This window comes from Monodelphis domestica, chromosome 6 (assembly GCF_027887165.1).
Source record: "Monodelphis domestica isolate mMonDom1 chromosome 6, mMonDom1.pri, whole genome shotgun sequence".
In the NCBI taxonomy this organism is placed as follows: domain Eukaryota; kingdom Metazoa; phylum Chordata; class Mammalia; order Didelphimorphia; family Didelphidae; genus Monodelphis; species Monodelphis domestica.
In genome coordinates, this window is record NC_077232.1 from 10556327 (window position 1) to 10572919 (window position 16593).

At 40.6% G+C, this 16593-nt stretch overlaps 1 protein-coding gene across 2 annotated transcripts in view; it reads right to left on the bottom strand.

Moving 5' to 3' along the window:
- Window positions 1-216: 216 nt before the first annotated feature.
- Window positions 217-16593, bottom strand: part of LOC100012557 (zinc finger protein 239-like) — a 30077-nt gene continuing 13700 nt past the window's right edge. For both annotated transcript variants that reach the window (XM_056801597.1, XM_016423584.2), the window contains 3 exons: window positions 15707-15833; window positions 14220-14315; window positions 217-3309 (listed from right to left, as the gene is read on the bottom strand). In XM_056801597.1, coding sequence (XP_056657575.1) covers window positions 2432-3309; window positions 14220-14315; window positions 15707-15833 — 1101 coding nt within the window. In that variant the 3' untranslated portion in view covers window positions 217-2431. The remainder of the gene's footprint in view (window positions 3310-14219; window positions 14316-15706; window positions 15834-16593) is intronic.

Here is a 16593-nt window from a genome sequence, read left to right on the forward strand (position 1 = left end):
ATGATTTGATGGGGATATGATTAGGGATATAGATTCTAAAGGATCACCCTACTGGAATTATCAATTATATGGAAATGAGTGTTGATCAATGACACATGTAAAAACCAGTGGAATTGCTGGTTGGCTACAGGAGGATGGTGGTAGGAGGGGAGGGAAGGAACACAAATCATGTAAGCATTGAAAAAAAAAAACTTCCAAGTTAATTAATTAGTTGATTGATTGATTAAATAAAAAAAGGAGCTGAATTGATTTTAACTTTGACACCTAGTAATGACTCAATTTTATCTCTTTCTTATAATGAATAGGAGGTGGAAAAATGGAAACAAAAGTTTAAAATAAAACAGATCAGTGGGGTATGGGTGTCATTTGAAGGAAAATCCCTACTGCCCAGAAGTTTTTTTTATCACTAAATATGCCTATATCTTCACAAGAACATTCACTTTGACACTCAGGGCATTGAAGACTCTGTTAAAAAGCTGTGGATAGCCCCTTGTACACACACCTTTAAAGTATGTGCTGCCTGTTCCAATTAACATGCTTTTCATGACAAAGCTTTTGGTGGGCATCCTCTGGCTTACATACCTTTTCATTTACAAATTGACTTTATTACCATGCTTAAGGCTGGACATTATAAAGTTTGTCTGGCCTTAGCAGCTTTTGTTGCTAAGGCTCTCTTAAGGGAGATCGTTCCTTGCTTTGGCCCACCAGCACAAATTGATTCAGACAGGGGAACTCATTTTACTAATTCTGTTTTGTCTCAGATTTATTCTTGCTTGGGGATCAGTCCCCAGTTCCATGTACCCTATCACCCCAAGAACTCAGGCCAAGTAGGAAGAATGAATAGAGATCTTAAAAATATAATTGGAAAAAATGTGCACTGAGACTTGTTTGAAATGACCTGAGGTTCTCCCCTTAGCTCAGGATGGGCTCCCTTTGAGTCATCCTTGGGAGTAGAAGAGTGACTCCCCACTCCCATCTTCCTTCTTGCCTCCTGGAATGCTCCACCGTTTCTCCTCAGGGAGGAAACAACCAAGTTAGTCACTTCCCCCCTTGAGTTATAAATCCCTCAGCAACCAGGCATAAGGAAGGACCAGTGGGGACATCTGAAGAAAAGGACCTCATCTCTGCAGCCTGAGGAGCCTGGGGCAGCCTAGGGGAGACCAAGACCCCTTCAGTCTGGCCCCAATGTTATCCTGGGCTGAGATGACTTCTTGAAGAACCCATATCCAAGAAGAACTGTGAGTTTTGTTTCCTCATTTTGATGTCTGAGGGAGGAGTGATGTGGAGACATGGGTGGAGAAGACTGTGGGGTGGGAGGGAGAATAAGCAGGAATCATTACAGAAAGGCTCTTCCCTTTCCAACAGAGAAAAAAAAAACTTTCTTGTGACCCAGTAAGGAAAAGACTGAGCCATTTGTCCTGTCCATTTGTCCAATAGAGGAAAGACAGAGGGAGATGTAGGCACTGGGGATAGGGTTTGGCTAGGAGTGGGATGAGTGGGGAAAGACTCTGCCCCAGGGCAAGTAGGAGTCTCAGACCAAGGATAGATGCCTACTGGCAGCTAGTTTGGGACCACAAATCCTTATCAGACTGAAGATAGAGCCTATGTCTTTTAGGGTGATGATACAAGTGTCCCCTGTGAATCTTTTCTTCATCAGGGGTCAAAAGGAAGTATAATTACTCAGAAAGCCTGGCAGTGGTTTTAAAAAAGAGAGTGAATTATCTAGAGGAGGAGGAAGATAAAGTGCTAGACTTGAAGTCAAGAAGTCTTGAGTTCAAATGTGACCTTAATTTCCTAGTTGTGTAATCCTAGGCAAGTCACTTAATCCCCTTTGCCTGGCCCTTATCACTCTTCTCCCTCGGAACTGATATTTATTATGGATTCTGTGGTGAACATCCATCATACCAATACAGAACTCCAAGCTAAATAATAGGTTTATTGAGAGGAGGCCCACCTCACAATAAAACCGGACCCTGGTCCCATCAGAACCAGAAACCCTGAGCCTTAGAAGTTGGCCTTTTTTGATAGAGATAAATTTTATGACATATAAAAATAGAAAAAGATGATCATATCTCTTAACATAGGCAGTTCTTAATTAGTGACTCAAGTGCTAATTAAGCTGGTGAATGCAACCTTTCAAAGGCCTTTACACTCTTGGTGTCTTTTACTAACAATCTTAGAAGTCAGCAGTTTGTAAAAACAAGAGGGGTCCAACTCCTGGGATATAAAACTATTCTATGCTTCCTTAATTTGCTTATGGCATAACACTTCAGGTCTAAATCTTATACCCATTTGGAGAGTAGAGTTATACCCATGAGTAGAGTTAATGACATTCTAGAGCGAATTGTTTGATTTAGAGCAAGGTGAGAGCTCGGTGTGAAAGACTGAGGTTTCTTTGATGTCCAGCAAGAATGGAGCTCCATATTAATGTCTATCCACATTCCTTGCATTCATCAAGTTTCGACCCAGTGTGCATTCTTTGATGTTTGGTAAGGTTGGACCTCTGACTGAATGTCTTTCCACACTGCTTACATTCATATGGTTTCTCCCCAGTGTGGATTCTCTGATGTTTTCTATGACTGGAGCTTGCACTAAATTTCTTTCCACATTGCTTGCATTCATAAGGTTTCACCCCAGTGTGGATTCTCTGATGTTTTCTAAGATTGGAACTTGCACTAAATGTCTTTCTACATTGCTTGCATTCATGAGGTTTGTCCCCAGTGTGGATTCTCTGATGTCCAATAAGATGAGAGCTTTGATTGAATGTCTTTCCACATTGCTTGCATTCATAAGGTCTCTCCCCAGTGTGGGTTCTCTGATGCACAATAAGATTATAGCTTTTACTAAATGTCTTTCCACATTGCTTGCATTCATAAGGTTTCTCTCCAGTGTGGGTTCTCTGATGCACAATAAGAGTATAGCTTTGACTGAATGTCTTTCCACATTGCTTGCAATGATAAGGTTTCTCCCCAGTGTGGGTTCTCTGATGTTTTTTAAGATTGGAGTTTGCACTAAATGTCTTTCCACATTGCTTGCATTGATAAGGTTTCTCCCCAGTGTGGAATCTCTGATGACCAGCAAGACCGGCTCTGTGCATAAAAGTCTTTTCGCATTGATCACATTCACTAGGTTTTTGCTCACTGTGCATTCTTTGATGTTCTGTAAGAGAGGAATTTTGAGATTCAACACAGAATTCTCTCCAAGCGAAGTTATCATGACCTTCACTCCTGAATTTTTCTTGGTCACCTTCTTTCATGGAAAGGCTTGCCTCTGTTGGAGTCATCTTCATTTCAGGTCTGATCTCTCCTTCTAAAAGACATACATGAATAATCACATATCCATATATATGTGTGTATATATAAAACCATATCTGCATTCCTCCATTGTCAGAACATAAATGTCTTTATATCCTATTTCCTCAGATAAGAAAAAAAGCCTTCTGACTCAAATCGGCCCAATTAATCTTTTCAAAATACCATTACCTTAAATCTAAAGAACATTTTAATTAACACAGAGTCTGATATATGATCCCATTGGCTCTTCATAACCTATGATTTTGGCAAGGCTGGCATTATGACATTCCTAACTCAGATCATGACCTCAGAATAGTGGCTGAGTGAATTGACCCAAATTCTGACAGCTGAGACCAAACCTTGTGACTGGGCATGCTGTATCATTGGTACTAGACAATACGCTTTCAATCCTTCCATTTTGCTTTCAGTTTCATTGCCTGTCTTCATAGGTATGACACCACTGGGTACATGAATACAGTATATTCTCATTATTTCATCATCTAGCTTATCTGTATGTATTATGTATTTTTTTTGTGATTGCTTTCAAACTTATTTTGTTGTTGTGTTATATGAGATCAAATAAAGAAAATCAGCACTCTTTTCTGCATTTACCCGTGTCATCAATGATTTTGTTCTATTTACTACTTCTTAAGAGTAGCCATTATTTTATTTAAATGTCTCTTTTCACTAAACTAAAATCCTTCTCCTGAATAAATTTTAAGCAAAGAAATGGCATTTCTGATTTTTTAAAAAAAGGTCTTATATAGTAACTTGAAGCCATTATTCTTTGTAAGGAACTGGACTGCATGCTTCATTATTAGTCCTGTTGAGCCCTTCGCATTTATTGGTTCATAAGACCTTTGCAGATGTGAGATATTATTCAAACAGACTTGAGTTAAAAAATAATTACTGGCACCTTAAGCAGTAAATTAGGGCCCAATTTTGTTATAATAATATTTTTCCACTTTGACAACAAGTATTTCAAACATAATGGTTTTTTGTCTACAGTGATTCCAAATGATCATAATTAGGTATATGATGCTTTTGGGCTGCATTCAATGAGGACATCCAACTCTGGTGGTTTCTGACTAAGTGTAACATATTCTTTTAGTTTTTCCACTTGACATCACGTTCTTTACAAAATTCCAAGAAGGTTGGCCATTCATGCTCACAGCCATCCACAGATTCTCCTTGGCTGTCACTACACATGAGTAATAGCCCCATTCCTCATTACCCTGCAATTACATCTCTTCAAGTGTATAATCATGAGATGGAGATGTCATTTGGGTTTGCATTCTTGCAGCAGAGACAGCAGAGTCTTTGCAAACCCGGGTCAGTAGACATGCAGAGTAGAGGGTGTTAGGAAACCATCCCTGATCACAAGCTTTTCACAAAAACAGCCATTCACTTGCCACTGACTGCTAAGTGAGGATACTTTTCTGATCTGAACTTATCTCCACTTATGTCATCATTCTTCTATCTGGGAATTTCTTTTTTTTTTTTTAAATATATTTTATTTGGTCATTTCCAAGCATTATTCGTTAAAGACATAGATCATTTTCTTTTCCTCCCCCCCCCAACCCCCCATAGCCGACGCGTAAGTCCACTGGGCATTAGATGTTTTCTTGATTTGAACCCATTGCTTTGTTGATAGTATTTGCATTAGAGTGTTCATTTAGAGTCTATCCTCTGTCATGTCCCCTCAATCTTTGTATTCAGGCAGTTGCTTTTTCTCGGTGTTTCCACTCCCATAGTTTATCCTTTGCTTATGAATGGTGTTTTTTTCTCCTGGGTCCCTGCAAGTTGTTCTGGGACATTACACCACCACTAATGGAGAAGTCCATTACGTTCGATGATACCACAGTGTGTTTGTCTCTGTGTACAATGTTCTCCTGGTTCTGCTCCTCTCGCTCTGCATCACTTCCTGGAGGTTGTTCCAGTCTCCATGGAACTTCTCCACTTTATTATTCCTTTTAGCACAATAGTACTCCATCACCAACATATACCACAGTTTGTTCAGCCATTCCCCAATTGATGGGCATCCCCTCATTTTCCAGTTTTGGGCCACCACAAAGAGCGCAGCTATGAATATTTTTGTACAAGTCTTTGTGTCCATTATCTCTTTGGGGTACAGACCCAGCAGTGCTATGGCTGGGTCAAAGGGTAGATATTCTTTTGTCGCCCTTTGGGCATAGTTCCAAATTGCCCTCCAGAATGGTTGGATCAGTTCACAGCTCCACCAGCAATGAATTAATGTCCCTACTTTGCCACATCCCCTCCAGCATTCATTACTTTCCTTTGCTGTTATGTTAGCCAATCTGCTAGGTGTGAGGTGATACCTCAGAGTTGTTTTGATTTGCATCTCTCTGATTATAAGAGATGTAGAACACTTCTTCATGTGCTTGTTAATAGTTTTGATTTCTTTATCTGAGAACTGCCTATCCATTTCCCTTGCCCATTTATCAATTGGAGAATGGCTTGATTTTGTGTACAATTGATTTAGCTCTTTATAAATATGAGTAATTAAACCTTTGTCAGAGGTTTCTATGAAGATTTTTTCCCAATTTGTTGTTTCCCTTCTGATTTTAGTTATATTGGTTTTGTTTGTACAAAAGCTTTTTAGTTTGATGTAGTCAAAATTATTTATTTTACATTTTGTGATTCTTTCTATATCTTGCTTGGTTTTAAAGCCTTTCCCCTCCCAAAGGTCTGACATGTATACTATTCTGTGTTTACCCAATTTACTTATGGTTTCCTTCTTTATGTTTAAGTCACTCACCCATTTTGAATTTATCTTGGTGTAGGGTGTGAGGTGTTGATCTATTCCTAGTCTCTCCCACACTGTCTTCCAATTTTCCCAGCAGTTTTTATGAAATAGTGGATTTTTGTCCCAAAAGCTGGGATCTTTGGGTTTATCGTATACTGTCTTGCTGAGGTCGCTTTCCCCCAGTCTATTCCACTGATCTTCCTTTCTATTTCTTAGCCAGTACCAAATTGTTTTGATGACTGCTGCTTTGTAATATAGTTTTAGGTCAGGGACTGCAAGGCCCCCATCATATGTGTTTTTTTTCATTATTTCCCTGGATATCCTTGATCTTTTGTTCTTCCAAATGAACTTTGTTATGGTTTTTTCTAAATCAGTGAAGAAGTATTTTGGTAGTTCAATGGGTATGGCACTAAATAGATAAATAAGTTTGGGTAGGATGGTCATTTTTATTATATTGGCTCGTCCTATCCATGAGCAGTTAATGTTTTTCCATTTGTTCAAGTCTAGTTTTAGTTGTGTGGCGAGTGTTTTGTAGTTGTGTTCATATAGTTCCTGTGTTTGTCTTGGGAGGTAGATTCCTAGGTATTTTATTTTGTCTAAGGTGATTTTGAATGGGATTTCTCTTTCTAGTTCTTGCTGCTGAGCTGTGTTGGAGATATATAGAAAAGCTGATGATTTATGTGGGTTTATTTTGTATCCTGCAACTTTGCTAAAGTTGTTGATTATTTCAATTAGCTTTTTGGTTGAATCTCTAGGATTCTTTAAGTAGACCATCATGTCATCCGCAAAGAGTGATAACTTGGTCTCCTCCTTGCCTATTTTGATGCCTTCAATTCCTTTATCTTCTCTAATTGCTACTGCTAGTGTTTCTAGTACAATGTCAAATAGTAGAGGTGATAATGGGCATCCTTGTTTCACTCCTGATCTTATTGGGAATGCATCTAGTTTATCCCCATTGCAGATGATATTAGCTGTTGGTTTTAGATATATACTGTTTATTATTTTTAGGAATGACCCTTCTATTCCTATGCTTTCTAGTGTTTTTAATAGGAATGGGTGTTGTATTTTATCAAAGGCTTTTTCTGCATCTATTGAAATAATCATGTGATTCTTGCTAGTTTGCTTGTTGATGTGGTCAATTATGTGGATGGTTTTCCTAATGTTGAACCAGCCCTGCATCCCTGGTATGAATCCTACTTGATCATGGTGAATGATCCTTCTGATCACTTGCTGGAGTCTTTTTGCTAGTATCCTATTTAAGATTTTTGCATCTATATTCATTAGGGAGATTGGCCTATAGTTTTCTTTCTCTGTTTTTGACCTGCCTGGTTTTGGAATCAGTACCATGTTTGTGTCGTAAAAGGAGTTTGGTAGAACTCCCTCTTTGCTTATTATGTCAAATAGTTTGTATAGTATTGGGATTAACTGTTCTCTGAATGTTTGATAGAATTCACAGGTGAATCCATCAGGCCCTGGGGACTTTTTCTTAGGAAGTTCTTTGATGGCTTGTTGGATTTCAATTTCTGATATGGGATTATTTAGGAATTCTATTTCCTCTTCTGTTAGTCTAGGCAGTTTGTATTTTTGTATATATTCATCCATTTCTCCTAAATTGGTGTATTTATTGCCATATAATTGGGCAAAGTAATTTCTAATGATTGCCTTAATTTCCTCCTCATTGGAGGTGCTGTCCCCCTTTTCATCTTTAATGCTGTGAATTTGCTTTTCTTCCTTCCTTTTTTTAACTAGATTGACCAGTACCTTGTCTATTTTGTTTGTTTTTTCAAAGTACCAGCTTCTTGTCTCATTTATTAAATCAATAGTTCTATCACTTTCGATTTTATTAATTTCTCCCTTAATTTTTAGGATTTCTAATTTGGTTTTCTGCTGGGGGTTTTTAATTTGATCGCTTTCCAGTTTTTTCATTTGCATTTCCAATTGATTGATCTCTGCTCTCCCTTGTTTGTTAATATAAGCATTCAGGGATATGAATTTACCTCTGATTACCGCTTTGGCTGCATCCCAAAAGGTTTGGAAGGATGTTTCGCCATTGTCATTTTCCTCGATGAAATTATTAATTGTTTCTATGATTTCTTCTTTAACTAAACGGTTTTGGAGTATCATATTGTTTAATTTCCAATTGGTTTTAGATTTGGTTTTCCATGTACCATTACTAATCATTATTTTTATTGCCTTGTGATCTGAGAAGGCTGCATTCATTATTTCTGCTTTTCTGCATTTGTGTGCTATGTTTCTGTGACCTAATGTATGGTCAATTTTTGTGAATGTGCCATGTGGTGCTGAGAAGAAGGTGTATTCCTTTTTATCCCTATTTATTTTTCTCCATATGTCTATTAATTCTAATTTTTCTAAGATTTCATTCACTTCTTTTACCTCTTTCTTATTTATTTTTTGATTTGATTTATCTAAATTTGATAATGGTTGGTTTAAGTCTCCCACTAGTATGGTTTTATTGTCTATTTCTTCCTTCAATTCTCCTAGTTTCTCCATTAGAAATTTGGGTGCTATATTATTTGGTGCATACATATTGATTAATGATATTTCCTCATTGTCTATAGTCCCTTTTAACAAAATATAATTACCTTCCCTATCCCTTTTGATCAGGTCTATTTTTGCATTGGCTTTATCAGATATCATGATTACCACTCCTGCCTTCTTTCTATCAGTTGAAGCCCAGAAGGTCTTACTCCATCCTTTAATTCTGACCTTGTGGGTGTCAACCCGCCTCATGTGTGTTTCTTGAAGACAACATATGGTAGGGTTTTGGATTCTAATCCATTCTGCTATTCGTCTACGTTTTATGGGTGAGTTCATCCCATTCACGTTCAAAGTTATGATTGTCATTTGTGGACTCCCTGGCATTTTGATTGCCTTCCCTAATTCTAACCTTTTCTTCTTCGGCTCTACCTTTTAGTCCAGTGATTTACTTTGAAACAGTCCCCCTTGTCCCCTCCCTTGATGTTTCCCTTTTTAGTCCCTCCCTTTTTGTTCCCTCCCCCTCCCCCCTCTCTTACCCTCCCTTTTTGTTCTCCCTCTCCCCCTCCCCCCCTTGGTTTTCCCTTCTCCTTACCCTTGTTGGGTAAGATAGAATTCAAGATCCCAATGGATCTGGAGGTTTTTCCCTCTCAGAGCTGATTTCCCTGAGATTGAGGTTTAAGTAACCCCCCCCCCCTCTCTTCCTCTCCTTCTTATAGGAGTTTTCTTCCCCTCCCCTTCCCCTGTGAATCTTTGTGTGAGAACCATTATTCTATTTGGTCTTTCTTTACCCCCTATTTATACATTACATTTTCCCCACATATTAGTATACATAGGTTGATATAAATGTAGTCCTTATAGAAGAGAGTTTGAGTAAAAGAAGATAACATTTTTCCCCTTTCCTTAATATTTACCTTTTCAGGTATTCCTTGCTCTTTGATTTTCGGTATCAAACTTTCCACAGAGCTCTGGTCTTTTCTTTGCAAAAAGTTGGAAGTCTTCTATTTTGTTGAATGCCCATACTCTCCCTTGGAAGTATATAGTCAGTTTTGCTGGGTAGCTGATTCTTGGTTGGAGACCCAGCTCTCTTGCCTTTCTGAAGATCATGTTCCATGCCTTACGATCATTCAGCGTAGAACTTGCAAGGTCTTGTGTGATCCTGATTGGCATTCCTTTATATCTAAATTGTCTTTTTCTGGCTTCCTGTAGGATTTTTTCTTTTGTTTGATAGCTTTGGAATTTGGCAATTACATTCCTGGGAGTTGTCTTTTGGGGGTTTAGTGTAGAAGGTGTTCTGTGAGCTCTGTCAGTGGATGTATTGCCCCCTTGTTCTAGAATCTCTGGGCAATTTTCTTTGATTATATCTTGTATCACCATGTCCAGTTTGGTGTTTATTTCTGGCTTTTCTGGGAGTCCAATTATTCTTAAATTTTCTCTTCTCCCCCTGTTTTCCAGATCTATCACCTTGTCGGTGAGATATTTTATGTTCTCTTCTAATTTCTTGGTGTTTTGGCTTTGCTTTATTAGTTCTTGCTTTAAAGCCTGGTTTTCTTTTACAGTTTGGTCAAACTGGTTTTGTAGATGCGTGAATTTCTTTTGCATCATTTCCCACTTTTCCTCCCAGAGGGCTTCCATCTTTTTGGTCCTTTCTGATTCAAATTCTTCATGGGTTTGTGGAGAGTTTCTATTTCCTTTGGAAGATTTTGGAGAATTTTCTTGTATATCTTCTTCTATCTGCTCTGTATTTTGTATTTTGGCTCCATAGAATGTGTCCAGAGTCGCCCCTTTCTTCTTATTTTTCTTGGTATTTTGGGGCTTCTGTGCTTCTGTGGAATTTGTCATCTCTGAACGTGGAGGATTGGCTTTTCTTGTCTTTGTCTGGTGATCAGTGGCTTTAGTCCTGGGCAGATGTTGGTTCTATGAGCGTTCCCTGGGTTAAACTGAATATGCCTCACTGGAACTGGAATGGAAGGGTCGGACCACGAGGCCACACTCTCCCCCCCGGCTCGCTTTCCGGAAGTTGCCTTCAGAATCGCTGGCCGTGAGGCTGTTTCGCAGGCCTGCGGGGGGATGGGCTGCCGCTTCCCCAAGCTCCGAGAGCACAGACTTTCACTGAGACTTGGATAGCAGGATCCAGCCCGTGAGGCTGTCTTGCCCGCCCTGAGGGTTGCTGTTGTTTTGACCAGCTCTCTGCAGCGGAAGCCCTAGGCAGTAACTTTCACCGGGACTGTAGAAGGCCCTGAGGGTTGTTGTTTCCGAGGACCCTGCTCTCTGAGCCGGCCGGGCTGTGGCTTCCGGGAGCCTTGGACTCTGTGCTCCTACCCCTGAGGTCCGAGTGATCTCGGGTTCTGGCTTTTAAGGGGAGCCGTACCTTTTGAACCGGGTCCAGGTCCAGGAGGAGGGTTCCCAGGGTCTGTGCTGTTGATCGTTTTGAATTTCGGCGCCTTAGGAGCTTATCGTTTGAGATTGGTCGGGAAGGGTTTTCCGGAGATCTGAGCTTTAGCTTTCTCTAAGCCGCCATCTTAACCGGAAGTCCTATCTGGGAATTTCTTAAAGGAATTGTTTGGTAACTCAGTTTAGTCTTTAAGTAGGTTCATGGAGAGTAAAGCCAATTTGCCAGTGGTAGAAAAAAATGAAATGCCATCCTTACAGCAGTGGGTTTATATGTAAACATTATTTAAAAAAAACAACAACAAAGTGATATATGCCACTGATCTGCAGGTACATTTATCATTTAGGAAAAACAAATCTTTCTCAGATTAGGTAGCACTTCATTTTGCTGACTGCTTAGAGAGCTAAAACCAAAACAAGAATTTTCCTCCCTCAGGAAGAAAGCTTTTACAATTCTCTTCCTATTTTCCACCTCATATAGATGCCAACATTTTCATGATATAATTCTTAAAAATCACAATACAGGTGGTGGTGCATTCCAATTCTACCTCAGAAACTTGCTAGGACTTCACAGGAGCTCGGTCTCCCTCTCTTCAACTATAACATGGACATAATAATGACTCCTGTGGTTACTATGAGGATCAAATGAGAAAATATTTAGAAAGTGTGTGGCACACAGCAGGTGCCATATGTAAATGGTGGCCTTTAATTTATCATTATAATTTGGATTATTTCCGCCTTTGATTGCTTTTCTTCTTAAACTATCATTCTTTTAATTCCTCTATTTCCTTTTTTCCCTGTTGAATGAATGAATTTCCATTCCTCAACATACTTTTCTCCATGGATCATCTTTTTAAAGTACCTCCATGTTGGGATATTAGACTGTGAGCTCCAGAACAGGCCAGACTGCTTTAGTCCTTCCTTTGTATCCTCAGGGCTTAGCACAGTTCCTAAAACCTGTTTGCTAATTAATTCATGTTTACTGACTGGGATCAGGGCTCATGTCAGGCCCAAGCTCTACCAGGATCCTTTCTTGCCCTTATTTCTCAGGAGTCAACAATAACTCCATTGGAACCTGAGCTGACCCAATCCTGAAGATCCCAGAGGCTTCCTTCTGGGTTCTGATCTCCCTAAATTGAGGTGGTGTGGGCATCTGCTTTTACAAGAACAAGACAAAAATAGAGCTCTAGAGGCCAGGAAAGGGTCTGGAGCAGGTGATATCTGCAAAGCTTAGCCTTGGATTGCTTCCAGGGAAGGCAGCAGTCCTCATTCCTCCTCATGTTCTGCAGGTCAATGGATAAAAGGAAAATCAGGAAACCAGCTGCCTGGTTCCACTCCACATTTAGTCTACCTAATCTCAGCTTGGTCCTGACCATGGCAAGGCAATCCTATGACGTCTCCCTAATGGATTCCCTTTGCCACCTACCACAGCAGCCTTCCAAATATATCCCTGGTCTCTAGCCCTCCATTAGAGCTTCCTCCCACCCCCTGCTGTGAATTTTAAAATTACTCCACCCTAATTAGACATACCCTAGGGGAAGATAAAGTTGTAAACTCCTGATTGAACAATGAAGGTACTTATCTCATACCTTATAGTGAAGCTAGAACTCAAGCTAAGTCTATTTTTAGATCTAATACAAAAAGGTGTTAAGTACCTGTAAAGGTTAAATTAATCACAAAAAGGTCAAGGAACTCACAAAAGGCAAGCTTAACAAAGAAGTGTGAAATACTCAGAAGATATAATCTAACCAGAGAAAGTGAGAACTAAATTGTGGATAGTCCTAGAGAAAATCTAATCAAAGAAGGTGAGAGCTAAAGAATGGGCAGTTCTGGAGAAAAGTGAAAATTTAGGGGAGGTGACATAAGAGAAAATTTCTTTAAAAGGAGGCTAGAAAAGTCAGTTCAGGTAATTCAATTCAGAATTGAGTTCAGTTCAGGACTGGAACTCAGCCTGGAGGTTCTCACTCAGACAGCTTCCTGGAGATGGTCTTGTGGTGAGTGATTGAGTGATAAGACTGACTCCTTTTCCCGTGGGCTCGGGGAGGCCACTTTGGCCAAGGCCTTTAACTACTGCCTGGCTCAGCCTGAGCCAGAGTGGTTTAAATTAACTCTTTCCTCTCTCTCTCTCTCTCTCTCTCTCTCTCTCTCTCTCTCTCTCTCTCCTCTCTAATTCATTCTCTCTCTATTAAAAATCACCATAATTTCCAGCTGACTTGGGTATTTTATTATTTGGGAATTTTCCCTGGCAACCAAATAAATTTAGATTTTTAAAGTCACAACGCCAAAATTATCTTACACTGCCCAGAGCTACTGGAGCTGAGAACTTGGCCTCATATTTCACTGAACAAAAGTTGGACCTTTCTGCAGAGCATGCTTATCCTCCACATCTCACCCAAATCAGCTGCCTCCTTTTCCTTTTTGGCCTCAGGATCAGAGAAGAAAATCATTCTTCTCTTAACTAAAGAAAATCTCTTCACATGTGCAAAAAATCCCATTCTACTCCCTCACCTCAACACAGTCTTTTCCTTCCTCTAGTCTTCATAATTTTCATTAATTTTCAGTTTCCCCATACTGATGAACTAATGGCTCTCTTCTTATTGGCACCAATAGACCATTTCTCTTTAATCCTCCAGACTCTCTCACTTGATCTATTAATCAAATTGGAAAAGTATCCAATATCTGTCCTTGGGTTCAGGGCTAAATTGCTGGAGATGCCCATTTGCAATGAGTGGTGCCAGTGCTTTTCCCTTGTTTTCTCTGCTATACTTTCCCCCAGTATCCTCAGACTGGCTCTCCTCAAGCCCCAGGTCAACTCTGCCATTAGACATCTCTAGAGCTCCTTCCAATGAGAGCCTTCCCTCTCTTGACTAGCTGCCATGGATTTAGTGTCTAGAGGGCTTCTACAGAATTGTTGGCATGCTGTTGAGCTCCATGAGAGCAGTGGATGTCTACTGAAGCCCTTTATGTCACTGATAACTTGGCACAGAACCCAGCACTGAGCAAACCCTTCTACATGTTTCTGGATAACATAGTGCTCAGAGTGATAAGCTTTGATGGGAGCTGAAAAGACATGGAGCCCAAGTCACTTCTCTTAAAGATAGGGAAACAGGCTGAGGGGTTCAATGACTTGCCCAGGAAGTCACTGCTAGACACATCTGAAAAAGAATTCCACCTCAGCTCTTTCTGCCCTCAAATCTAGCCCCTGCTTCACTACAGCACAAAGAAACATCTGGTAATCACAGCCCTCACACACCACTTTTCTCCTCACTCACCTGGATGGCAGTTTCTCAGGCCTTCTTGCTCTAGTATCCAGGGGGCTGCCCTTTGCTCAGAAGAAGAGATCACATCTTCTCTGGGAACTGCAAGCCCTGGGCAGAGGAATCAGACAGGGAGGATAATGGAGAGAAACTTATCTTTGAGTTCTCCTGAGGGAAAGGCATGTGAATCAGGGGCTCCAGTTACAGAGGGGTTCATGGGGTTCCCACATAGTCTGCCCTCACCCCAAAGTGTCTGTAATGCTAGGAACCCGGGATAGGATGTGCCTGTTATTGTGCTGTGGGACCTCTAATGAGCAGCAGCCAAATCCTCTGCCCCACTCCCCACAGCCAATCCTGCCACTTTCCCTTGTGGGAGAAACTCCTAAGCCCAGGCTGGAGAAAAGGGTCTTTGTTCTAGATCAATCTGAAGTCCCAGACACAGGGACCTTGAGGAATCAGCTCTTGTCCCATCACCCGACCTGCTCCTCACTCCCTGAGCCTCATTCAACCTCAGTGCTCCCAAATCTGTTTCTCAACCAGTCAGTCAGTCCTGACAGCAACAGAGGAATGCAAGCAGTGACTGCAGGATGTTTACAAGGACTCCTGAAGAGTTTCCAAAGCATTTATTTTGGGGGAAAAGAGGGGAAACAAGATCATGAAAGCAAGATGGAATTAGAAAATTGGGTTCTGGTGCATTTTCTTTGTAGAAGGATGGAGTCATTCCATAGTTTTCCATTTTCCCAAAATTAGAGGCAGCTAAAAGTGTAGTGGACAGAGGCCTGAGGTTAGAGTCCAGAAGGTCTCAGTTTCAATATGGCCACATACAATTATTTGTGTGCTTTATAACAAGCCACTTAATCTAATCTCTATTTCCTCAACTGTAAAAAGGGTATCATCTTGTGGGAAGATTAAGGTGAGGATGAAGTGACATAATTGAAAGAAAAACCTTGGCAGAGCATTTGGCAAAGAGCAGGTCAGTATAACTGCTTAAATCTCTTCCTTCCCTTTCTCGTCAGCTGAGCATGCTGGGGGTTTAGGGCAACAGGAAGGACAATGAAGGACAAATCTCGTCTACTCTGGACACCTAGGAGCTGTAAGCTACCAGTTTATGTTTGTTAAAGAGAAAAATATCCTAAAAAGTAGATCCACCCTCGAGAGGAAGAGGTTGAGAGGAAAACCTGCCTGAACCATCTTCTGAGATGGGTTTGGGAGACATATATCTGGGTTAGGTAGAGGGGAGACAGAATCATCTGTGATTACTTCCTTATTCTTCAACGTGGATTTGATCTCAGACTATAGGAGCACCAAAGGGAACCCCCAACATCCCATTACACAATGCAAAGTCATTTTACAGGAGAACCAGGCAGCAAGACGGTCCTGGCTCTGGGACTCAGCATAGGAGCCCTTGTCCCTTCCTCATGACTGAAAAATGCTCTTGCCTGATCCTGAGGACCATATTCCCTTGGATGGCAGACTCAGGCAGTAGGGAGAGGGCTCCTTACCCACAGACAGCAGGTTCCAGGCATTCTCCAGCATCACCTCCTTGTACAGCTCCTTCTGGGGAGAGGTCAAGAGGCACCACTCCTCTTGGGTGAAGTCCACAGCCACATCCTTGAATGTCACAGCCTCCTAAACCATCAAAAGTCAACAGAGGACAGAGGGCTGAAAGGCATGTCAGGATTAATAATCCAAGTCTCATCAGGCACAGGAGCACACAGAAGGTCTGGCCTGCAATCTTGTATGAGTGTCAGAGTCAACCCTAGAAACTAATCTTTCAGAGTCAAATTGAATTTTGAGAGAACAGCTCTCCTTGGAGTAACACTAAGGAGAATCTTACTATGGAAGTGCCTCCCTATGAAATCATGGAGAGAGTCTGTGCTCTGTCTATGAGTTGTGCAGATCGGTGGAGGAGAAAAGAGAGAGCAAAGCTCTTTCTTAGCAGAACTTATAAGTGACACCTGAAATCTGTGAAGAGTTTGAGGGAACCTTGCAAGTGTGGAGCACTCTGGAGGGAAGAGTTTTACGTGATGCCTCAAAAGAGAACAAAGTTCAAGAAAAGATGTTGTTTGTTTGTTTTCTGCATGACGGACTTTGAGTCTTATCTTGATGAGGACAAGAGGAGGTTTCTAACAAGATATTCATCTGGACTTGACTGAGTGATCTGGGATGCTTTTCAGGCAAGTAAAGGAGAATTGTCTCTTGTTACAGTCAGGTCTTGAGGTTCTTGGTAGGATGGGCCATAGTGAAAAGCTTTAGCTTCATGATTGTTTCCATTTGTATACAGCATTTATATCTTATTTATACTTCATTACACAAAAATAACAGTGACTATGATGCAGAAGGGAGAGTTCTTTTATTCAATAAAAAAGCAATATTTAATTAATTTGTG